Source organism: Bombina bombina, chromosome 2 (genome assembly GCF_027579735.1).
Source record: "Bombina bombina isolate aBomBom1 chromosome 2, aBomBom1.pri, whole genome shotgun sequence".
Taxonomy (NCBI): Eukaryota; Metazoa; Chordata; class Amphibia; order Anura; family Bombinatoridae; genus Bombina; species Bombina bombina.
Window position 1 is genome coordinate 739390762 of NC_069500.1, and position 25155 is coordinate 739415916.

General features: G+C 42.2%; 1 protein-coding gene across 1 annotated transcript in view; it reads right to left on the minus strand.

Moving 5' to 3' along the window:
* STK11 (serine/threonine kinase 11) overlaps positions 1-25155 on the minus strand; it is a 243293-nt gene that overhangs the window by 97932 nt on the left and 120206 nt on the right. Inside the window, exons 4-7 of the mRNA XM_053702810.1 lie at positions 18538-18670; positions 18314-18450; positions 17374-17501; positions 16822-16879 (exon numbers count right to left, since the gene is read on the minus strand). Of these exons, the coding sequence (XP_053558785.1) occupies positions 16822-16879; positions 17374-17501; positions 18314-18450; positions 18538-18670 (456 nt within the window). The remainder of the gene's footprint in view (positions 1-16821; positions 16880-17373; positions 17502-18313; positions 18451-18537; positions 18671-25155) is intronic.

Here is a 25155-nt window from a genome sequence, read left to right on the forward strand (position 1 = left end):
GGTGAATAAGTTTGTTGTGTGGGACGGTGTCAAATAATTTGCTAAAGTCTAGATATGCAACATCTACGGCTCCTCCCTGGTCTATTATTTTAGTTACATGGTCAAAGAAATCAATTAGATTAGTCAGGCATGATCTTCCAGCAGTGAAACCATGCTGTCCTTTGTCTTCTAAGTTGTTTGTCTGAATGAAAGATACAAGTCTTTCCTTTAAAAGAGTTTCCATTAATTTCCCTGCAATTGAGGTCAAACTGACTGGTCTATAGTTAGCAGAATCTTCCCTACTACCCTTTTTATGAAGAGGGACTACATTGGCAATTTTCCAGTCTTTTGGAACAACTCCCGTTAGAAGTGACCTAACCCACATGGAGAAGTCCAAGGTCTCACTGACATGAGAACCACGGAAGGAACATGTCCAGCAGGACAATTCCTAAAGCCTCCGAAAGGCCAAATCGCCTTAAACCAGTGGTAAGGAGGCACTAAACCCCCAATCCTCCCACGTGAGGAACAATACTCTAGGTCCCGAGAGAATCTGACTGAAACAATCCTTCCAGCCTCACGGACCCATGATGCTTAGCTGAAACTTGTAAAATAAAAACAAGAGACACAAATAATAAAGTGAGCACTCTGCGCCTCAACCGGACCAGCCAGGCAGAACATGCGCCATGTGTCTGAACAAACCACAAGACGGAAGATTTGAACCCAAGCAGGACCAGCCTGCAAACAGGGCCATAACTGTCAAGCTGCCTAAATCCTCCCTCAGAGGGGAAGAGAATAACAGACAAAATATAGGACTAACGTGTCCTTTAACAAACTTCCGCAGAAATAAACAGCAAGAATCGATCCCAGAGAAAGTTCCTGAAGGAATCATGTAATAAAAAATAAAAGTCAGCCTAACCAGATAAAAGAAAATATAAGGCAACCCGTAGGTAAACGCCCAAGAAGAAACAGGCATACCCGCAGGACCAGCCAAACGGAACCCTGATCTTCCAACAAAAAATGGGAAAGATTTCAATAACCAACAATCAGGAGATCACGTCATCCCCCCATGTCTAATAAGGTGAGCCATTCGAAGTAGAATAGAGCAGATTCCTGTATCCATTAAGGATTGGATCCTCTAACAACTCAAAAATGTGTCTGAGTAAAACGCAAAGGTGCGCTATTCTGTAACGAAAGGCACAACACTCAGGGACAGCTACACCTGCAGGGAACTGTATAGGCCCACCCAAGGCGAGAGACCCGGGCCAATAGGTCATGAGCACAAATGCAAATAAACCTCTGGACTTTGCAGACGCATAATCGCCAAAAATATATGAAAGCGAACACGAGCTGCAACCTCCGGGGGGGGGGGGGGGAACAAGCCGTCCTGCAAGGAGAGATAAACATAATCTGGATTACCCGCATGTGTAGTAGTAGGGAGCGGTAGGGAACTCGCTTCTCGGAGGATAGAAGTCCTAGAGGCGGATCGCTCAGCGGACCCTTGATTCCCCGAGCTCGAGGAACAAGGCGCTCTAATACGGCATATCGAACATAACTGATTGACCTGTGTCAATGGGGCCAATTTGCATTCTTCACAAGTCGAAGAATCTGAAATTTGAACAGTCTCAGCATCAGAATCCGCCATAACTAGATAAATATAATAATATGGACTAAAGAAAATTCTAAACGGCACCAGACACCCACAATAGCTGGGGCACTCACCACCTCCTAGGAACCAGACACTAGCAGACCAGAATTTTTCAGTCGCCACAAGGTCAGGAATGCGGAAATGGAAGACCAGAACGTAACACGTCCAGTCACAAGTTGAACCGTATAGTCCCCAAAAAAGCACGCCCAACCATAAGGTTGCATCACTTCCAAAGGCCCTTTTGTTCTAAGCCGAGAGACCAGAAAACACTACACATAAGCAGATTGAATCACATAAACATGATTAAAAAAAAAAACCCTGTTCAATAATAAAGAGCCTCACTGAGGCCCTATATTTTATATACTTAATAAGTCCCGCAAGATAGTAGCTTACGGGAAGCAAATAATTTACAGTACATTCTGATGAAGTAAAATTAAAGTGAATGTCAATTTTGATGCTAAAGTGCCCGGTTTTTAAAAATTAGATTAAAAACAGGGGCACTTTAATTCATCAAAATTTACATTTCACTCCTGTTGAGAAAAAAAACTTACCTTTTAATCTTGACAGCAGCTCCAGCTTCCTCCGGTCGTTGTAAGCCATTTCTGACGTCAGAAATGATGGATAGGTCATCCTCCAATCACAGTTTGCCCCTGGGGGAATCAGTGTCTGATTCAATGCTGTGATTGGAGGAAGCAGGATTCCTCAATTTAGACCCCGGAAGAGGCTTTGCGACGGGTGGAGGAAGCTGGAGCTGCTGTGAAGATTAAAAAGGTAAGTTTTTTTTACCAACAGGAGTGAAACGTAAATTTTGATGAATTAAAGTGCTCCTGTTTTTAATCAAATTTTTAAAAACTGGGCACTTTAGCATAAAAAAATTGACATTCACTTTAAACTAGCTTACCGGAATCTACGCCGTGGAACAGGAACAGGGCCCTTCAAGTTTGACGAATAGTAGCAGTGCCTCCGCCATGGACTTGAGAGAAGAAAGGCAGGCAGCAAAGTTCATCAACGCTGATTGCTTGTGGAGCTGTTAATATGAGTCGCGATGGTTTTGAATAAAGACCCTGCATCTCTGGACTCTAACTTCCATCCAGGCCCTCACTGAGAGACTGATAGGATTACTTAAAACTCCAGTCCCATGTCGAAGAGTACTACCCTCCATAAGAGACAAAACAAACTTCTGACACTTCTCTACCAACCTCCTGGGATGAAAGGCAAAGAATGACTGGGGGATGAGGGGAGTGGGAGGAGTATTTAAGCCTTTGGCTGGGTTGTCTTTGCCTCTTCCTGGTGGCCAGGTTCTTATTTCCCAAAAGTAATGAATGCAGCTGTGGACTCTTTCCATTTATGAAGAAAACAAACATTTTGCTTGTTACTAAACATTTGAAAACGCTGGAACCTTACTAATTTTCAAATAGAGTTCTCAACCCCAGTTTCTAAGTGAATATGTAGTTTTGAATCACTTATGTAAACATTTAAGTTAGATCTTGCATATAAACAATTTGTCACAGAAGTGTGTTATAAAAACTTTCATTTTAATTAAAATAAATTCTAAAATATACTCACCTGCAATAAATTTAATTGTGGCTATTTATTTGGCCAACTCTGCCCTAAGCAGACAGTCTTCTGCATTTGAAATAAAGGAATAAATTGTAGAAGGCAAGGTAAGATCCTATTTATGGAAACTCTCTTGATCATGTCCAATGAAGATTGACATGAGGAGGTAGCCAAGTTCAACAATGCCATAATAAGCAAGAAAAAAATAATAAAACACAGGCAGCTAAAAATGTATTTATATTTTATATTCGCAGGTTACAATCAAAGTTTTTTCTGATACATCTATATTGTACTTGTAATGCTAAATACAGAGAAGAGCACAATGGATGCAGTAATAATGGGCACCCGGAACTCTATGTATACTTTATGATATGCTTGTCAAAAGACATGTGAAAAGCTTAAAGGGACATGGAACAAATACAATAGTTCTTGAGCTCATCTAAAATATGCTTTTCAAAAAAGGATGCCAAGGTAACAAAGCAAATGAGATAATAGAAGTCAATTGGAAAGTTGTATAAAATTGTATACTCTATCTAAATCATGAATGTTTAATTTTGACTTTACTGATCATTTAGTCTTATTAATTCCATCTAGTAATCAAGACCAGTGATTAAAAGTAATGAAATAAGTATAAAATATTCCACCAACTCAAAAAGTTCAGAAAATATTTTAGAAATAAATAACCGTAAACCATTAAAATTAATTTCTGTACCATTGCTTCACTTACTGGAATTCAAAATCTTATGTAACGAAAAAGATAATCAGAAAACCAGGAAACTGATAAATGAGGGTACAGCAGACAGTTTGTAATGTAATACCATATGGTTTGTTGTTATATTTTATGTCTCACTGATCAAACAAATTGCATTCACATCATATTCACTAAAACCTGCGGGAAAATTACATATATCATCAAGTAAAGAATCAGTGGCAATTATATAAATATCCAAAGATTTGCTAATGATCTCTGCGTGTCATTTTTTTAATGCTCTAAAATGCAGATATGTTCCATAAACCATAAGTCAAAAGATAGACAATTGTTCTTTAAAAGGGACACTGAACCCACATTTTTTCAGCTGTGATTCAGATAGAGCATGCAATTTTAAGCAACTTTCTAATTTACTCCTATTATCAAATTTTCTTTAATCTCTTGGTATCTTTATTTGAAATGCAAGAATGTATGTTTAGATGCCTGCCCATTTTTGGTGAACAACCTGGGTTGTCCTTGCTGATTAATGGATAAATTCATCCACCAATGAAAAAGTGCTGTCCATAGTACTAAACAAAAAAAAAGCTTAGATGCCTTTTTTTCAAATAAAGATATCAAGAGAACGAAGAAAAATAGGAGTAAATTAGAAAGTTGCTTAAAATTGCATGCTCTATCTGAATCACAAAAGAAAAAAATTGGGTTCAGTGTCCCTTTAAGTAAAGGCAGGAGGTACATTTATCGCAAGGGGTTTGGCAAGAACACCATGACCTAGAGAAAGCCCAAACTAGAAATGTGCTATTAATGGTACAAGACGGGGTGCACAAATTTAAAAAAAAACAACCAAAAAAAAAAGTCAAGATGAGCAATGAAAATATAGGGTGTACAGAAGAAGGAAAACAGATGGGCTGAGCGGATTACCACAACATGTGAAAAAGCAGCGTATGTCCTAAAAGCCTCCTTTTGTTTGCAGATAGTAAGTATCTGCAAATCTCAGAGGCTCATAAGCAAACAAGATCTTCAGAAAATAAGCTAAACAGAGCACTAGCAAAAACTACACTAGGCTGAGAGACAGGAGCAAAAGTCAAATATTGTGTTACTATGAGATATACCTGAGTAAATAATACATTCCATGAACATCAGTGAAAAATGCTGTAGTGTTTAAAAGGTCATATAATAAAAAATAAGGGCAACTCAAAAATACGTAACCCTCAAAGCACATGGGGACTGCAATACAAGAGTAAAAACATACATACTACTTTGGGACTTTACCCTGACTTGACCATATCCCCCATATTATCTGGTACAAATAGACAAACATATAAAATTATGCTTACCTAATAATTTCATTTCCATCGTGGGGAGGAGAGTCCACGGCTTCATTCATTACTTTTAGGAACAAATACCCAAGCTCTAGAGGACACTGAATGAAAAAAACAGGAGGGCAAAAAAGGCGGACCCTACAGCCTGTAAAACCTTTCTCCCAAAAACGTCAAATTTGTAAAAGTTTGTAAAGGTATGTAAGGAGGACCAGGTAGCTGCCTTACAAATCTGCTCCATAGAGGCCTCATTCTTGAAGGCCCAAGAAGAAGCCACAGTTCTAGTTGAATGAGCCGTGATCCTCTGAGGAGGCTTATGTCCCGCTGTCTCGTAGGCCAAGCGAATCATGCTCCTCAACCAAAAGGAGAAAGAAGTAGAAGAGGCTTTCTGCCCCTTGCGGTTCCCTGAATACACCACAAAACGATGTAGACTTCTGAAATATTTCGTAACCTGAAGATAAAACTTCAAAGCTTGAATCACATCCAAATTGTGAAGTAACCTCTCCTTAGGAGAAGGGGGGTTAGGACACAAAGAAGGAACAACTATTTCCTGATTGATGTTACGGGTAGACACAACCTTGGGAAGAAATCCCAAACCAGTGCGAAGAACAGCCTTATCAGAGTGAAAAACCAGATAAGGAGGCTCATATTGCAAGGCCACCAACTCAGATACTATGCGTGCCGATGCAATAGCCAACAAAAGCAGAACCTTCCAAGAAAGTAACTTAAAGGGAAAGTAAAGTCAAAACTAAACTTTCATGATTCAGATAGGGCATGCAATTTTAAACAACTTTCCAATTTACTTTTATCATCAAATTTGCTTTGTTCCCTTGGTGGTATTTTTGAAAAGCTAAATCTAGCTAGACTCAAACTGATTTCTAAACAGTTGAAAACCGCCTCCTAGCTCAGAGCATTTTGAAAGTTTTTCACAGTTAGACTGTGCTAATTCACGTGTGTCATATAGATAACATTGTGCTCACTCCCGTGAAATTATTTAGGAGTCTTCACTGATTGACTACACTGCATGTCTGTCAAAGGCACTTAGATAAGGAGGCTGTCTGCAAAGGCTTAGATACAAGGTAATCACAGAGGTAAAAAACATAATTTATGCTTACCTGATAAATTCCTTTCTTCTGTTGTGTGATCAGTCCACGGGTCATCATTACTTCTGGGATATAACTCCTCCCCAACAGGAAATGCAAGAGGATTCACCCAGCAGAGCTGCATATAGCTCCTCCCCTCTACGTCAGTCCCAGTCATTCGACCAAGAATCAACGAGAAAGGAGTAACCAAGGGTGAAGTGGTGACTGGAGTATAATTTAAAAAATATTTACCTGCCTTAAAACAGGGCGGGCCGTGGACTGATCACACAACAGAAGAAAGGAATTTATCAGGTAAGCATAAATTATGTTTTCTTCTGTTATGTGTGATCAGTCCACGGGTCATCATTACTTCTGGGATACCAATACCAAAGCAAAAGTACACGGATGACGGGAGGGATAGGCAGGCTCATTATACAGAAGGAACCACTGCCTGAAGAACCTTTCTCCCAAAAATAGCCTCCGAAGAAGCAAAAGTGTCAAATTTGTAAAATTTGGAAAAAGTATGAAGCGAAGACCAAGTTGCAGCCTTGCAAATCTGTTCAACAGAGGCCTCATTCTTAAAGGCCCAAGTGGAAGCCACAGCTCTAGTGGAGTGAGCTGTAATTCTTTCAGGAGGCTGCTGTCCAGCAGTCTCATAGGCTAAACGTATTATGCTACGAAGCCAAAAAGAGAGAGGTAGCAGAAGCTTTTTGACCTCTCCTCTGTCCAGAATAAACGACAAACAGGGAGGAAGTTTGGCGAAAATCTTTAGTTGCCTGCAAGTAGAACTTGAGGGCACGAACTACATCCAGATTGTGTAGAAGACGTTCCTTCTTTGAAGAAGGATTTGGACACAAGGATGGAACAACAATCTCTTGATTGATATTCCTGTTAGTGACTACCTTAGGTAAGAACCCAGGTTTAGTACGCAGAACTACCTTGTCTGAGTGAAAAATCAGATAAGGAGAATCACAATGTAAGGCTGATAACTCAGAGACTCTTCGAGCCGAGGAAATAGCCATTAAAAACAGAACTTTCCAAGATAACAATTTTATATCAATGGAATGAAGGGGTTCAAACGGAACACCCTGTAAAACGTTAAGAACTAAGTTTAAACTCCATGGCGGAGCAACAGCTTTAAACACAGGCTTGATCCTAGCTAAAGCCTGACAAAAGGCCTGGACGTCTGGATCTTCTGACAGACGCCTGTGTAACAAGATGGACAGAGCTGAAATCTGTCCCTTTAAAGAACTAGCTGATAGACCCTTTTCTAAACCTTCTTGTAGAAAGGACAATATCCTAGCGATCCTAACCTTACTCCAAGAGTAACCTTTGGATTCGCACCAGTATAGGTATTTACGCCATATTTTATGGTAAATCCTTCTGGTAACAGGCTTCCTAGCCTGTATCAGGGTATCAATAACCGACTCAGAAAAACCACGTTTTGATAAAATCAAGCGTTCAATTTCCAAGCAGTCAGCTTCAGAGAAGTTAGATTTTGATGTTTGAATGGACCCTGTATCAGAAGGTCCTGTCTTAGAGGTAGAGACCAAGGCGGACAGGATGACATGTCCACTAGATCTGCATACCAAGTCCTGCGTGGCCATGCAGGCGCTATTAGAATTACTGATGCTCTCTCCTGTTTGATTTTGGCAATCAATCGAGGAAGCAGCGGGAAGGGTGGAAACACATAAGCCATCCCGAAGTTCCAAGGTGCTGTCAAAGCATCTATCAGAACTGCTTCCGGATCCCTGGATCTGGACCCGTAGCGAGGAAGTTTGGCGTTCTGGCGAGACGCCATGAGATCTATCTCTGGTTTGCCCCAACGCCGAAGTATTTGGGCAAAGACCTCCGGATGAAGTTCCCACTCCCCCGGATGAAAAGTCTGGCGACTCAAGAAATCCGCCTCCCAGTTCTCCACTCCCGGGATGTGGATTGCTGACAGGTGGCAAGAGTGAGACTCTGCCCAGCGAATTATCTTTGATACTTCCATCATTGCTAGGGAGCTTCTTGTCCCTCCCTGATGGTTGATGTAAGCTACAGTCGTGATGTTGTCCGACTGAAACCTGATGAACCCCCGAGTTGTTAACTGGGGCCAAGCCATAAGGGCATTGAGAACCGCTCTCAATTCCAGAATGTTTATTGGCAGGAGACTCTCCTCCTGATTCCATAGTCCCTGAGCCTTCAGAGAATTCCAGACAGCGCCCCAACCTAGTAGGCTGGCGTCTGTTGTTACAATTGTCCAGTCTGGCCTGCTGAATGGCATCCCCCTGGACAGGTGTGGCCGATAAAGCCACCATAGAAGAGAATTTCTGGTCTCTTGATTTAGATTCAGAGTAGGGGACAAATCTGAGTAATCCCCGTTCCACTGACTTAGCATGCATAATTGCAGCGGTCTGAGATGTAGGCGTGCAAAAGGTACTATGTCCATTGCCGCTACCATTAAGCCGATCACCTCCATGCATTGAGCTACTGACGGGTGTTGAATGGAATGAAGGACACGGCATGCATTTTGAAGCTTTGTTAACCTGTCTTCTGTCAGGTAAATCTTCATTTCTACAGAATCTATAAGAGTCCCCAAGAATGGAACTCTTGTGAGAGGAAAGAGAGAACTCTTCTTTTCGTTCACTTTCCATCCATGCGACCTTAGAAATGCCAGAACTAACTCTGTATGAGACTTGGCAGTTTGAAAGCTTGAAGCTTGTATTAGAATGTCGTCTAGGTACGGAGCTACCGAAATCCCTCGCGGTCTTAGTACCGCCAGAAGGGCACCCAGAACCTTTGTGAAGATTCTTGGAGCCGTAGCCAATCCGAATGGAAGAGCTACAAACTGGTAGTGCCTGTCTAAGAAGGCAAACCTTAGATACCGGTGATGATCTTTGTGGATCGGAATGTGAAGGTAAGCATCCTTTAAATCCACAGTGGTCATGTACTGACCCTCTTGGATCATGGGTAAAATTGTCCGAATAGTTTCCATTTTGAACGATGGAACTCTTAGGAATTTGTTTAGAATCTTTAAATCTAAGATTGGTCTGAAAGTTCCCTCTTTTTTGGGAACCACAAACAGGTTTGAGTAGAACCCTTGTCCTTGTTCCGACCGCGGAACCGGATGGATCACTCCCATTAATAACAGATCTTGTACGCAGCGTAGAAACGCTTCTTTCTTTATCTGGTTTGTTGACAACCTTGACAGATGAAATCTCCCTCTTGGGGGAGATAATTTGAAGTCTAGAAGGTATCCCTGAGATATGATCTCTAGTGCCCAGGGATCCTGAACATCTCTTGCCCAGGCCTGGGCGAAGAGAGAGAGTCTGCCCCCCACTAGATCCGGTCCCGGATCGGGGGCTCTCGGTTCATGCTGTCTTTGGGGCAGCAGCAGGTTTCCTGGCCTGCTTGCTCTTGTTCCAGGCCTGGTTAGGCTTCCAGCCTTGCCTGTAACGAGCAACAGCTCCTTCCTGTTTTGGTGCAGTGGAGGTTGATGCTGCTCCTGTTTTGAAATTCCGAAAGGGACGAAAATTAGACTGTCTAGCCTTAGCTTTGGCTTTGTCTTGGGGTAGGGCGTGGCCCTTACCTCCTGTAATGTCAGCGATAATTTCTTTCAAACCGGGCCCAAATAAAGACTGCCCCTTGAAAGGTATATTAAGTAATTTGGACTTAGAAGTAACATCTGCTGACCAGGATTTTAGCCACAGCGCCCTACGTGCCTGTATGGCGAATCCTGAGTTCTTAGCCGTAAGTTTGGTTAAATGTACTACGGCCTCCGAAATGAAAGAATTAGCTAGTTTAAGGACTCTAAGCCTGTCCGTAATGTCGTCTAGCGTAGATGAACTAAGGTTCTCTTCCAGCGACTCAATCCAAAATGCTGCCGCAGCCGTAATCGGCGCGATACATGCAAGGGGTTGCAATATAAAACCTTGTTGAACAAACATTTTCTTAAGGTAACCCTCTAATTTTTTATCCATTGGATCTGAGAAAGCACAGCTATCCTCCACCGGGATAGTGGTACGCTTAGCTAAAGTAGAAACTGCTCCCTCCACCTTGGGGACCGTTTGCCATAAGTCCCGAGTGGTGGCGTCTATTGGAAACATCTTTCTAAATATTGGAGGGGGTGAGAACGGCACACCGGGTCTATCCCACTCCTTAGTAACAATTTCAGTTAGTCTCTTAGGTATAGGAAAAACTTCAGTACTCGCCGGTACCGCAAAGTATTTATCCAACCTGCACAGTTTCTCTGGTATTGCAACGGTGTTACAATCGTTGAGAGCTGCTAAGACCTCCCCTAGTAATACACGGAGGTTCTCCAATTTAAATTTAAAATTTGAAATATCTGAGTCCAATCTGTTTGGATCAGAACCGTCACCCACAGAATGAAGCTCTCCGTCCTCATGCTCTGCGAGCTGTGACGCAGTATCAGACATGGCCCTAGCATTGTCAGCGCACTCTGTTCTCACCCCAGAGTGATCACGCTTGCCTCTTAGTTCTGGTAATTTAGACAAAACTTCAGTCATAACAGTAGCCATATCTTGTAATGTTATCTGTAATGGCCGCCCAGATGTACTAGGCGCCATAATATCACGCACCTCCCGGGCGGGAGATGCAGGTACTGCCGCGTGAGGCGAGTTAGTCGGCATAACTCTCCCCTCGCTGTTTGGTGAAATTTGTTCGCATTGTACAGATTGACTTTTATTTAAAGTAGCATCAATACAGTTAGTACATAAATTTCTATTGGGCTCCACCTTGGCATTGGAACAAATGACACAGATATCTTCCTCTGAGTCAGACATGTTTAACACACTAGCAAAAAACTTACAACTTGGTTATAATCTTTTTTAGCAAAAACGTACTGTGCCTCAAAGAGGTACTAAACGATTAAATGACAGTTGAATAATGAACTGAAAAACAGTTATAGCATCAAACTTTAAAACAACACAACTTTTAGCAAAGGTTTGTTCCCATTAGTAAAATAACAATAATTAAATTTGACATAAAAAATACAAAGCAACGTTTTTATTCACAGTCACTATAAGAATTCTCACAGCTCTGCTGAGAGAATTTACCTCCCTTCAAAGAAGTTTGAAGACCCCTGAGATCTGTCAGAGATGAACCGGATCATGCAGGAAATATAAAAGTAACTGACTGGAATTTTTTGATGCGTAGCAAAGAGCGCCAAAAACGGCCCCTCCCTCTCCCACACAGCAGTGAAGAGAAACGAAACTGTCACAAATAAAAGCAAAAAAGGCTGCCAAGTGGAAAATAATGCCCAAATATTTATTCACACAGTACCTCAGCAATGTAAACGATTCTACATTCCAGCAAAAACGTTTAACATGATAAATAGTTATTAAAAGGATTAGTGACCTTTAACAGAGTAGTTCCGGTGAAATACCATCCCCAGAATACTGAAGTGTATACATACATGTCATTTTAACGGTATGGCAGGATTTTCTCATCAATTCCATTCAGAAAATAAAAACTGCTACATACCTCAATGCAGATTCATCTGCCCGCTGTCCCCTGATCTGAAGCCTTTACCTCCCTCAGATGGCCGAGAACAGCAATATGATCTTAACAACTCCGGTTAAAATCATAGTAAAAAACTCTGGCAGATTCTTCCTCAAACTCTGCCAGAGAAGTAATAACACGCTCCGGTGCTATTGTAAAATAACAAACTTTTGATTGAAGTCATAAAAACTAAGTATAATCACCATAGTCCTCTCACACATCCTATCTAGTCGTTGGGTGCAAGAGAATGACTGGGACTGACGTAGAGGGGAGGAGCTATATGCAGCTCTGCTGGGTGAATCCTCTTGCATTTCCTGTTGGGGAGGAGTTATATCCCAGAAGTAATGATGACCCGTGGACTGATCACACATAACAGAAGAAAGTATATTAATATAACTGTGTTGGTTATGCAAAAATGGGGAATGGGTAATAAAGGGATTATCTATCTTTTTAAATAAGAAAAATTTTGGTGTAGACTGTCCCTTTAATGTCAAGAGAGTGCGTAGGTTCAAATGGAACCCTTTGCAACACCTTAAGAACCAAGTTCAAGCTCTAGGGAGGAGTGGACTGTCTAAAAACAGGCCTTATTCTAGACAGAGCCTGAACAAAAGACTGAATTATAAGGAAGCTCAGCGAGCCTCTTGTGCAACAGAACAGATAAAGCCAAAATCTATCCCTTCAAGGAACTGGCGACAAGCCCCTTCTCCAGCCCATCCTGGAGAAAGGACAGAATCCTGGATACCTTAACCTTGTGCCAAGGATATCCATACTTCTCACACCATGACAAGTAAGTCCTCCACACCTTATGATAGATGCAATGAGTGACCAGCTTCCTGGCCTGAACTAGAGTATCAATCACTCTCTCAGAGAATCCTCTCTTAGCTAAGACTAAGCGTTCAATCTCCACGCAGTCAGCCTCAGAGAATCTAGATTTTGATGTTGAAGGGGATCCTGTACCAACAGATCCCTGCGACAGGGTAACCTCCATGGAGGAGACTATGACATCCCCACTAGATCCGAAAACCATGTCCTCCACTGCCACGACGGAGCAATCAGAATAGCCGAAGCTTGCACCTGCTTGATGCAGGCCACTACTTTAGGTAGAAGTGGAAACGGTGGAAAAACGAAAACTAGGTTGAACCCACAAGGAACCACTAAGGCGTCTGTCAGCTCTGCCTGGGGATCCCTGGATCGTGGCCCGTATCTGGGTAGTTTGCAATTGAGTCTGGATGCCAGAAGATCTATCTCCAGTGTCCCCTATCTGAGAAAAATTTCTGCAAACACCTCGGATGGAAGAATTGCCTGCTTAGAAAATCCGCTTCCCTGTTGTCCACACCAGGAATGTGGATTGCCGAGAGCGAGCAGCTGTGTGACTCTGCCCATTCCAATATCCGAGAAACCTCCCTCATTGCTAGGGAGCTTCTCGCCCCCCCCCCCCCCGATAGTTGATGTAGGCCACCGAGGTAATTTGTCTGTCTGGAACCGAAGCTGAATGACCCCAGGAGAGGCCACGCTTTCAGAGCATTGTAGATCGCTCTAAGTTCAAGAATTTTGATCAGGAGGAGGGACTCCTCGAGACCACTTTCCCAGTGCCATCCTGGACACCATGAGCCCGATCACCTCCATACTCTGAGCCACAGAGGGACTGGAGGAGGACTGAAGGGCAAGACAGGTGGACGCAATCTTCCTGCGTCGCTGATCTGTGAGAAATATCTTCATGGATATAGAATCTATTATTGTTCCCAGGAACTCCACCCTGTTGCTGGGAATCAGGGAGCTCTTTCCTGAGTTTATCTTCCAACCGTGAGATTGGAGTAACGAAAGAAGGGCCCTGGAGTGATCCTCTGCGAGATTTAACGACGGCACCTGGACTAGGATGTCACCCAGATAGGGTGCCACAGCAATGCCTCTGGATCTGGTCACTGCAAGTAGCGCCCCCAGAACCTTCGTAAAGACTCTTGGGGTCGTTGCCAGACCAAAGGGAAGGGCCACAAACTGGAAATGTTGTTCCAGAAACGCAAATCTCAGGAACCTGAAGTGATCCCTGTGGATCGGCACATGAAGGTAGGCATCCTTCAAGTTTATTGTCGTCATGAACTGACCCTCTTGAACTAGGGGCAGAATCGATCTCATAGTTTTCATTTTAAACGATGGAACAGCCAGAAATTTGTTTAAACATTTTAGGTCTAGAATCGGGCGGACCGTGCCCTCCTTTGGGACCACGAAAAGTTTTGAATAATACCCTAGACCCCTTTCTGCTGGGGGTAATGGTACAATAATTCCCATAACTCACACATTCTAAAAAGGCTTCTCTCTTTTCTGGTCTGAAAGACAGATTTGACAGGAGGAATCTGCCCCTGGGCGGATATGATCTGAACCCTATCCTGTATCCCTGGGCGACAACCTCCAGAGCCCAAGCGTCCTGAACATCCTGCAACCAGGCCTCTGAGAAGAGGGATAATCTGCCCCGTACTTGGTCCGGAGACTGGTAGGGGGCCGCCTCTTCATGCCGACTGTTTCAGTGGACTTCTTGTTCTGCTTGGACTTCTTCCAAGTACCCTTGGACTGAGCCGCTTGTGTGGCAGGCTGCTGGCATTGGGCCTTGCCTGCACGAAAGGGACAGTAGACAGTAGATCCCTTAGGCTTAACCTTCTTATCCTGCAGTAGGAAAGCGCCCTTGCTTCCCATAACCGTGGATATGATCAAGTCAATCCTGGGCCGAACAGGATCTTTCCCTGAAAGGGAAGGGATAAAAGTCTGGGGTTAGAGGTCATGTCAGCAGACCACGATTTTAGCCACAGAGCCCTGTGGGCTAATACGGAAAAACCTGACACCTTTGCGTTCAGGCGAATAATTTGCATATTGGCATCACAAATAAAAGAATTCGCGACCCTCAAGGCCTTAATTCTCTCCTGTATCTCGTCGAGGGGAGTCTCCCTCTCAACCATGTCAGACAGAGAATCGCACCAATATGTTGCAGCTCCGGCAACTGCAGCTACCGCCGCTGCTGTCTGAAAAACAAACCCTGTGTGTTGGAACATCTTTCTTAACATGTTCTCCAACTTTTTATCCATGGGCTCTTTAAACAACAAACTATCCTCAAGAGGAATCGTTGTCCGCTTCGCGAGCGTAGAGATAGCACCATCCACCTTAGGGACAGTCCCCCATAGCTCGAGCTGAGAGTCCGGGACATGGAACAGCTTCTTAAAGGAAGAAGAGGAAAAGGAAGAACCTAATCTCTCCCATTCATTCTTAATAATGTTAGCCATCTTAACAGGAACTGGGAAGGTCTGAGGTACCACCCTGTCCTCATACACTTTATCAAGCTTAGGAATCAAAGGTTTCTCTGGTAGTTTCTGTTACGGAAACTTGAGGGTAGCAAGCACCTGCTTCAGCAAAAAGCGCAAATTTTCCATCCTAAACCTAAAGTCAGGCTCCTCTGCAGTGGGAGCTTTAGATGACATGGACTCCGACCCAGAAGGAACATCCTCCAAAGAGTCTGAGTAGTCCTCGTCAGCGGATAATCTTTCCTAGATATCCATTGGAGTATAAGACCCCTGAGCCGGATCGCCATATTTTACCTTACGCTTGCGCTTGGTAGAACCTGGTAAGGCACTTCTAACCTTAGAGACCGCCGTCTGCAGTCGATCCGCAAAATCTGACGGCCAACGGATCTCTCCCGTAGGAGAAATAGACATGCCTTGGGGCGCGGCATGTGTACTCAGAGATGTATGTAGGGAACACACCTCACGGGACGGGGAGCCCTCAGAGGTGGGTGGCTCAGTAGTACTAGACATCCTTTTCTTTCGAGATGTTGGCATGTGGAACCAGAACCTCCTCGTAATAAACACAGGTACTAGACTTAAAGAGGGAGTACCCTCTAACACTGTTTAGTACGGACTAGTTATCTAAATAAAAATGGCACGTTCATCACCTCCTATGACCTGGACCGCAGAAACCGTTACGTCTTCTGCGCCGCCGGTCAAGCAAGGAAGTCAATAGGCCCCCCGACAGAAGGAATGCCTTGCAGGACCGCCCCTGCACTAGGGCGAAAACACGCCAAATCTGCCGCGCAAATACTCCCGGAAATTAAACTAAAGTCCACCCATTGCCAGAGCCACGTCTCACACATATCGCAGCAATGACACAACAAACAATATTATGCACAACCCCCCCCCCCCCCCCGTTCAATAATCCCCCTACCAGGGATATTAACCCTTGATTCTATAAAGATAAGAGGCATCACACTGTGACCCTGTCTTCTGCGTTATTATGTGTATAAAAAAATAACACGATCTTACCAGAATCTACGCCGTGGAACAGGAACATGGCCTCTCAAGTGTGACAGTGTAGTAGCATCACTCCTGACATGGACTAAAGTGTAAAAAGCAGGCAGCGAAACTCGTCAACGCTGATTCCCTATGGAGCTGTTAATCTGAGCCGGGATGGTTTCGCAGAAAGACTCTCCCTGCATCTCTAGACTTTCACTGAGAGGCTGACAGGACTACTTAAAACTCTAGTCCCATTCTGAAGAGTACTACCATCAATAAAAGACTACTCTGAATCTTTCGACACTTCTCTGCCAACTTCCTGTGACGAAAGGCAAAGAATGACTGGGGGATGAGGGAAGTGGGGGAGGTATTTAAGCCTTTGGCTGGAGTGTCTTTGCCTCCTCCTGGTGGCCAGGTTCTTAATTCCCACAAGTAATGAATGAAGCCGTGGACTCTCCTCCCCTTTAGATGGAAATCACATAATTAGAAAGTCATGAAGAAGAACGGACTGGAAACATAGAATGTGAAGGACAACAGGAAGCACACAGTCAAAAAAACAAAGCAAAAAATACAAAATTTAACAGATTTAATAAAAAAAAAAAAAAAAAAAAAAAGGTTAGCTGTGGATAGAAGAGAGAAATAGGCATTGAGGATTTTTTTTTCTTAAATAACAGAACATAAAGTGAGAGAGTATAATGTGATGGCAAAGATTGTCACAATTTGTACAAGCCACATTCCATTTTGAAGGTTCCAAACTCACTTGTGTTGTCGGATCTGTTGTATTGAAAATCTCTTGGATGGGTCGTATTCCAGCATTCCTAAGAGAGAAAAGAAGAAAAAATTAAGGATCTAGATTTATATATACACAGAGACGGCCATCCCAGGGAAAAAAAGTAATATGTGCTGCACATGGAAGTCTTAGGTACTGGAACTGCACTCTATCCTGTGTTATATGGCAACCCCTTCTAATCCAGTAATCTACCTACAATTATCCAAGGTTCCCCGTCTCTTCATATTCTAACTATCTTCTAAGTTCCAACAGCAGCTTCTCTTTGTCCCCGTTCTATTTGCCCCCTGCTTTACCTCACCAACAAACCATTTTCCCTGAAACCACTCCATCCACCTGTTTGTCCCACATACCTTGTATATCGACAACCATGTCCCTTCACCCTTTCATTGTCCATTACTATCTTCATAGTACCTATTTTTCCTTGTGGTTCCCTGGTGTCAAGATTATTTTTTTTTCTCCTCTATGTTCTTTAACCCACTAACTCACCCAAATCTACTTGAAAAATCCCCTATTCTCGCTCACCTCTCAGCAGGTCAGACAGCAGAGGCCCACATTCCTCAGGAATGGAGTAATCTCCCTTCCCAATATTCTCAAACAGTTTGTATATATTATCCCCCTCGAAGGGGTACAGCCCAGTTGTGATGTTATACCTATGCAAGGAAAAAGCAGTCAGCCATGAAACATTGTCTTTCTGTTCAATGAGCAAATCTTAATAAAGAGAACAACAAATAGAATATGTAAGATTTTGCTAAACCCAGTGCCAGAAAAATGAAGGCAAAGATTTTTTACCTATTTCAATGGTGGGGTAGGGAGAAAGAGGATATAATATAACATTTAATATAATATATGTGAGTCTACTACCACAGACTCTGCTTTTATTTCAGCATTTCTGAAAAACAAACTTGTTTCCCATCAATTCTAGGAAAGTATTTCAGCACTCAGGAGAACAACTTGTCCTTGAAACGCTTCACTTAGCTCCTTGGACACGATTCCAAAAGGTATTTCAGATAATGTCCTGTTTCAAAAGTCCTAACAAGAGTACTTTGAGGAGCACTAGCAAGACCATACAAATAGAATATCAACAGTCAAATTGTTAAATGACAAATACATGTGTGCTTAGATTGCAACCAACAGTTTTAAAAATGTATATTCAAAATGATATATAAAGAGGATATTAATTTAAAAAACATTACTATATATATATATATATATATATATATATATATATATATATATATATATATATATATATATATATATATATATATATAATTTGACAAAAGTATCAATTGATTACAATATTTTACTACTTTGTAATAAATGATGGGGAAAAAACAGTTGGAGATGGAGGAATCAGATTTTTGGACCTCACTGTATTATATGGTATAGAGTTGACAGCAAAGAAGCTGCAAACATAATTAGTCCTAACATTCTTGGGAAGCGGCACTGACCGGACACTCACAAGGTCACTCCTGCTGACCAGATGTCCACTTTGAACCCTGAGAAGGTGTCCAGGCCATTGGCGATCTCTGGGGGCTGGAAGGCAGGGGACCCCTGGCTGGTCCTGCATGTATCACCCTCAGCAAAGTGATGTAATGCCTGCAGAAAAAGTAGTTATAATATACTACATTACTCAATTGCATGAGAAACTTTTTTTTAAAAATAAGAACAACACTAATGGCATACCTCTGCCACGCCAAGGTCCGAAATTTTGAGTGTCCCATCTGTAGTCAAAAGCAAGTTCCCTGGTTTTATGTCTTTGTGGACGATGCCCTGACTGTGGAGGTACTCCAGACCATCCACAAGCTGACAGAAATAGCTGCAAATGAAAAAAAAAAAAAAAACAGAAAAATATATAAAGAAAATTTATGCTTACCTGATAAATTTATTTCCTGGCATGGAGAGTCCACGAATCCATTCCAATTACTAGTGGGAATTCATCTCCTGGCCACCAGGAGGCGTCAACAAACACCCCAGCAGAGCTGTTTAGTATCACCCTTACTTCCCATAATCCCCAGTCATTCAGTCGAAGGAAAATGGAAAGAGAAGATAACACAAGGGTAGAGGTGCCTGAGGTTTATACAAAAAAAGCCATCTTAACTCAAATTTAGGGTGGGTCATGGACTCTCCATGCCAGGAAAGAAAGAAATGTATCAGGTAAGCATACATTTTGTGCTCTTTCCAATGACATTTAGAGTCCACAAATTCATTCCAATTACTAGTGGGAACCAATACCCAAGCTAGAGGATACAGAATGGAAGGGAAGGAGAACAAGATAGGTGGACCTAAACAGAAGGCACCCCCACTTGAAGAACTTTTCTCCTAAAGGTATCAAAATTTGTAGTATTTGACAAAGGACTGCTATGAGGACCAAGTGGCTGCCTTGCAGATTTGTTCCACAGAAGCTTCATTTTTGAAGGCCCAGGAAGAAGAGACAGTCCTAGTGGAATGAGCAGTAATTCTCTCAGGAGGCTGTTGTCCACCTCTCATATAAGTTAACTGGATAACACTTCTCAACCAGAGAGAAAAAGTAGTAGAAGTAGCCTTCAGACCCTTACGCTTACCAGAGAAAACAATGAACAGGGCCGTTGACTGCCGAAAATCTTTAGTTGCTTGAAGGTAAAACTTTAGAGCACGCACAACCTACAGGCATTACTTCTAAGAAGGATTAGGACAAAACGAAGGAACAACAATTTCCTCATTGATATTGTGATCCGATAATACCTTGGGAAGAAATCTTAACTTAGTACGAAGAACCGCCATACCTGCATGAAAAATAAGGTAAGGGGAATCGCACTGAAGAGCAGAGAGCTCTTGAAGTGGATCCCAACCGAGACCAGGAAGACCGTCACCCACGCCCTTCTCAGCAGCCGACTGGACTTGGGCAATGCGCTCTACGCCAACTCCACCATCAAGCTCCAAGAGACTCCGACGCATCCAGAATTCCTCGACCAGACTCATCCTCGACATCCCTCGCCAATGCCACATCACCAAACACCTGCGGGACCTGCACTGGCTCACCATCTCCAAGCAGTCAGCTTCAGAGAATCTAGATTTGGGTGGAGGAAGGGACCCTGTAGTAGAAGGTCCTTCCTCAAAAGGAAACTTCCAAGGGGGAAGAGATCTTCACCAGATCCGCAAACCAGATTCTGCGAGGTCAGACAGGAGCTATTAGAATCAGACGCCCTCTCCTGTCTGATACAAGCAAAAGGAGGAAACAGGTACGCAAGACCAAAGTCCCAAGGAACCACAAGAGCGTCGATCAGAGCTGCTTGTGGATCTCTTGATCTTGACCCGTACCTTGGAAGCTTGGAGTTAAGACGAGAGAACATCAGATCCAATTCCGGAACCCCCCACCTGAGGGTTATCATTGTGAATACCTCCGGATGGAGAGCCCACTCCCCGGAATGATAGGTCTGTCTGCTCAAAAAATACGCTTCCCAGAGAAGACAATTGTGAGACTCCGCCCCCAGGGAAGAATGCAAGTCACCTCCTTTATAGATGAGGAACTCAGAGTTCAACCCTGGTGGTTGATATATGCAAACGAGGTGATGTTGTCCAACTAATCTGATTAACTGGACTAAACGCAATTGAGGCCAAGCTGTTAGGGCATTCAAGATTGCTCTTAACTTATAATACTTATTGGAAGAAAACATAATTTATGTAAGAACTTACCTGATAAATTCATTTCTTTCATATTAGCAAGAGTCCATGAGCTAGTGACGTATGGGATATACATTCCTACCAGGAGGGGCAAAGTTTCTCAAACCTCAAAATGCCTATAAATACACCCCTCACCACACCCACAATTCAGTTTAACGAATAGCCAAGAAGTGGGGTGATAAAAAAGTGCGAAAGCATATAAAATAAGGAATTGGAATAATTGTGCTTTATACAAAATCATAACCACCACAAAAAAAGGGCGGGCCTCATGGACTCTTGCTAATATGAAAGAAATGAATTTATCAGGTAAGTTCTTACATAAATTATGTTTTCTTTCATGTAATTAGCAAGAGTCCATGAGCTAGTGACGTATGGGATAATGATTACCCAAGATGTGGATCTTTCCACACAAGAGTCACTAGAGAGGGAGGGATAAAATAAAGACAGCCAATTCCTGCTGAAAATAATCCACACCCAAAATAAAGTTTAACGAAAAACATAAGCAGAAGATTCAAACTGAAACCGCTGCCTGAAGTACTTTTCTACCAAAGACTGCTTCAGAAGAAGAAAATACATCAAAATGGTAGAATTTAGTAAAATTATGCAAAGAGGACCAAGTTGCTGCTTTGCAAATCTGATCAACTGAAGCTTCATTCCTAAACGCCCAGGAAGTAGAAACTGACCTAGTAGAATGAGCTGTAATTCTCTGAGGCGGAGTTTTACCCGACTCAACATAGGCAAGATGAATTAAAGATTTCAACCAAGATGCCAAAGAAATGGCAGAAGCTTTCTGGCCTTTTCTAGAACCGGAAAAGATAACAAATAGACTAGAAGTCTTTCGGAAAGACTTAGTAGCTTCAACATAATATTTCAAAGCTCTAACAACATCCAAAGAATGCAACGATTTCTCCTTAGAATTCTTAGGATTAGGACATAATGAAGGAACCACAATTTCTCTACTAATGTTGTTGGAATTCACAACTTTAGGTAAAAATTAAAAAGAAGTTCGCAACACCGCCTTATCCTGATGAAAAATCAGAAAAGGAGACTCACAAGAAAGAGCAGATAATTCAGAAACTCTTCTGGCAGAAGAGATGGCCAAAAGGAACAAAACTTTCCAAGAAAGTAATTTAATGTCCAATGAATGCATAGGTTCAAACGGAGGAGCTTGAAGAGCCCCCAGAACCAAATTCAAACTCCAAGGAGGAGAAATTGACTTAATGACAGGTTTTATACGAACCAAAGCTTGTACAAAACAATGAATATCAGGAAGAATAGCAATCTTTCTGTGAAAAAGAACAGAAAGAGCAGAGATTTGTCCTTTCAAGGAACTTGCGGACAAACCTTTATCTAAACCATCCTGAAGAAACTGTAAAATTCTCGGAATTCTAAAAGAATGCCAAGAAAAATGATGAGAAATACACCAAGAAATATAAGTCTTCCAGACTCTATAATATATCTCTCTAGATACAGATTTACGAGCCTGTAACATAGTATTAATCACAGCGTCAGAGAAACCTCTTTGACAAAGAATCAAGCGTTCAATCTCCATACCTTTAAATTTAAGGATTTCAGATCCTGATGGAAAAAAGGACCTTGTGACAGAAGGTCTGGTCTTAACGGAAGAGTCCACGGTTGGCAAGAGGCCATCCGGACAAGATCAGCATACCAAAATCTGTGAGGCCATGCCGGAGCTACCAGCAGAACAAACGAGCATTCCTTCAGAATCTTGGAGATTACTCTTGGAAGAAGAACTAGAGGCGGAAAGATATAGGCAGGATGATACTTCCAAGGAAGTGATAATTCATCCACTGCCTCCGCCTGAGGATCCCGGGATCTGGACAGATACCTGGGAAGTTTCTTGTTTAGATGGGACGCCATCAAATCTATTTCTGGAAGTTCCCACATTTGAACGATCTGAAGAAATACCTCTGGGTGAAGAGACCATTCGCCCGGATGCAACGTTTGGCGACTGAGATAATCCGCTTCCCAATTGTCTACACCTGGGATATGAACCGCAGAGATTAGACAGGAGCTGGATTCCACCCAAACCAAAATTCGAGATACTTCTTTCATAGCCAGAGGACTGTGAGTTCCTCCTTGATGATTGATGTATGCCACAGTTGTGACATTGTCTGTCTGAAAACAAATGAACGATTCTCTCTTCAGAAGAGGCCAAAACTGAAGAGCTCTGAAAATTGCACGGAGTTCCAAAATATTGATCGGTAATCTCACCTCCTGAGATTCCCAAACTCCTTGTGCCGTCAGAGATCCCCACACAGCTCCCCAACCTGAGAGACTTGCATCTGTTGAAATTACAGTCCAGGTCGGAAGCACAAAAGAAGCCCCCTGAATTAAACGATGGTGATCTGTCCACCACGTTAGAGAGTGTCGAACAATTGGTTTTAAAGATATTAATTGAGATATCTTTGTGTAATCCTTGCACCATTGATTCAGCATACAAAGCTGAAGAGGTCGCATGTGAAAACGAGCAAAGGGGATCGCGTCCGATGCAGCAGTCATAAGACCTAGAATTTCCATGCATAAGGCTACCGAAGGGAATGATTGTGACTGAAGGTTTCGACAAGCTGCCATCAGTTTTAGACGCCTCTTGTCTGTTAAAGACAGAGTCATGGACACTGAATCTATTTGGAAACCCAGAAAGGTTACCCTTGTCTGAGGAATCAATGAACTTTTTGGTAAATTGATCCTCCAACCATGATCTTGAAGAAACAACACAAGTCGATTCGTATGAAATTCTGCTAAATGTAAAGACTGAGCAAGTACCAAGATATCGTCCAAATAAGGAAATACCACAATACCCTGTTCTCTGATTACAGACAGAAGGGCACCGAGAACCTTTGTAAAAATTCTTGGAGCTGTAGCAAGGCCAAACGGCAGAGCCACAAACTGGTAATGCTTGTCCAGAAAAGAGAATCTCAGGAACCGATAATGATCCGGATGAATCGGAATATGCAGATATGCATCCTGTAAATCTATTGTGGACATATAATTCCCTTGCTGAACAAAAGGCAAGATAGTCCTTACAGTTACCATCTTGAACGTTGGTATCCTTACATAACGATTCAATATTTTTAGATCCAGAACTGGTCTGAAGGAATTCTCCTTCTTTGGTACAATGAAGAGATTTGAATAAAACCCCATCCCCTGTTCCTGAACTGGAACTGGCATAATTACTCCAGTCAACTCTAGATCTGAAACACAATTCAGAAATGCTTGAGCTTTTACTGGATTTACTGGGACACGGGAAAGAAAAAATCTCTTTGCAGGAGGTCTCATCTTGAAACCAATTCTGTACCCTTCTGAAACAATGTTCTGAATCCAAAGATTGTGAACAGAATTGATCCAAATTTGTTTGAAAAAACGTAACCTGCCCCCTACCAGCTGAGCTGGAATGAGGGCCGCACCTTCATGTGGACTTAGAAGCAGGCTTTGCCTTTCTGGCTGGCTTGGATTTATTCCAGATTGGAGATGGTTTCCAAACTGAAACTGCTCCTGAGGATGAAGGATCAGGTTTTTGTTCTTTGTTGAAACGAAAGGAACGAAAACGATTATTAGCTCTGTTTTTACCCTTAGATTTTTTATCCTGTGGTAAAAAAGTTCCTTTCCCACCAGTAACAGTTGAAATAATAGAATCCAACTGAGAACCAAATAATTTGTTACCCTGGAAAGAAATGGAAAGTAGAGTTGATTTAGAAGCCATATCAGCATTCCAAGTCTTAAGCCATAAAGCTCTTCTAGCTAAAATAGCTAGAGACATAAACCTGACATCAACCCTGATAATATCAAAGATGGCATCACAGATAAAATTATTAGCATGCTGAAGAAGAATAATAATATCATGAGAATCATGATGTGTTACTTGTTGCGCTAAGGTTTCCAACCAAAAAGTTGAAGCTGCAGCAACATCAGCCAAAGATATAGCAGGTCTAAGAAGATTACCTGAACACAGATAAGCTTTTCTTAGAAAGGATTCAATTTTCCTATCTAAAGGATCCTTAAACGAAGTACCATCTGACGTAGGAATAGTAGTACGTTTAGCAAGGGAAGAAATAGCCCCATCAACTTTAGGGATTTTGTCCCAAAATTCTAATCTGTCAGACGGCACAGGATATAATTGCTTAAAACGTTTAGAAGGAGTAAATGAATTACCCAATTTATCCCATTCTTTGGAAATTACTGCAGAAATAGCATTAGGAACAGGAAAAACTTCTGGAATAACCACAGGAGATTTAAATACCTTATCCAAACGTTTAGAATTAGTATCAAGAGGACCAGAATCCTCTATTTCTAAAGCAATTAGAACTTCTTTAAGTAAAGAACGAATAAATTCCATTTTAAATAAATATGAAGATTTATCAGCATCAACCTCTGAGACAGAATCCTCTGAACCAGAAGAGTCATCAGAATCAGAATGATGATGTTCATTTAAAAATTCATCTGTAGGGAGAGAAGTTTTAAAAGATTTTTTACGTTTACTAGAAGGAGAAATAACAGACATAGCCTTCTTTATGGATTCAGAAACAAAATCTCTTATGTCATCAGGAACATTCTGCACCTTAGATGTTGAAGGAACTGCAACAGGCAATGGTACTTTACTAAAGGAAATATTATCTGCAT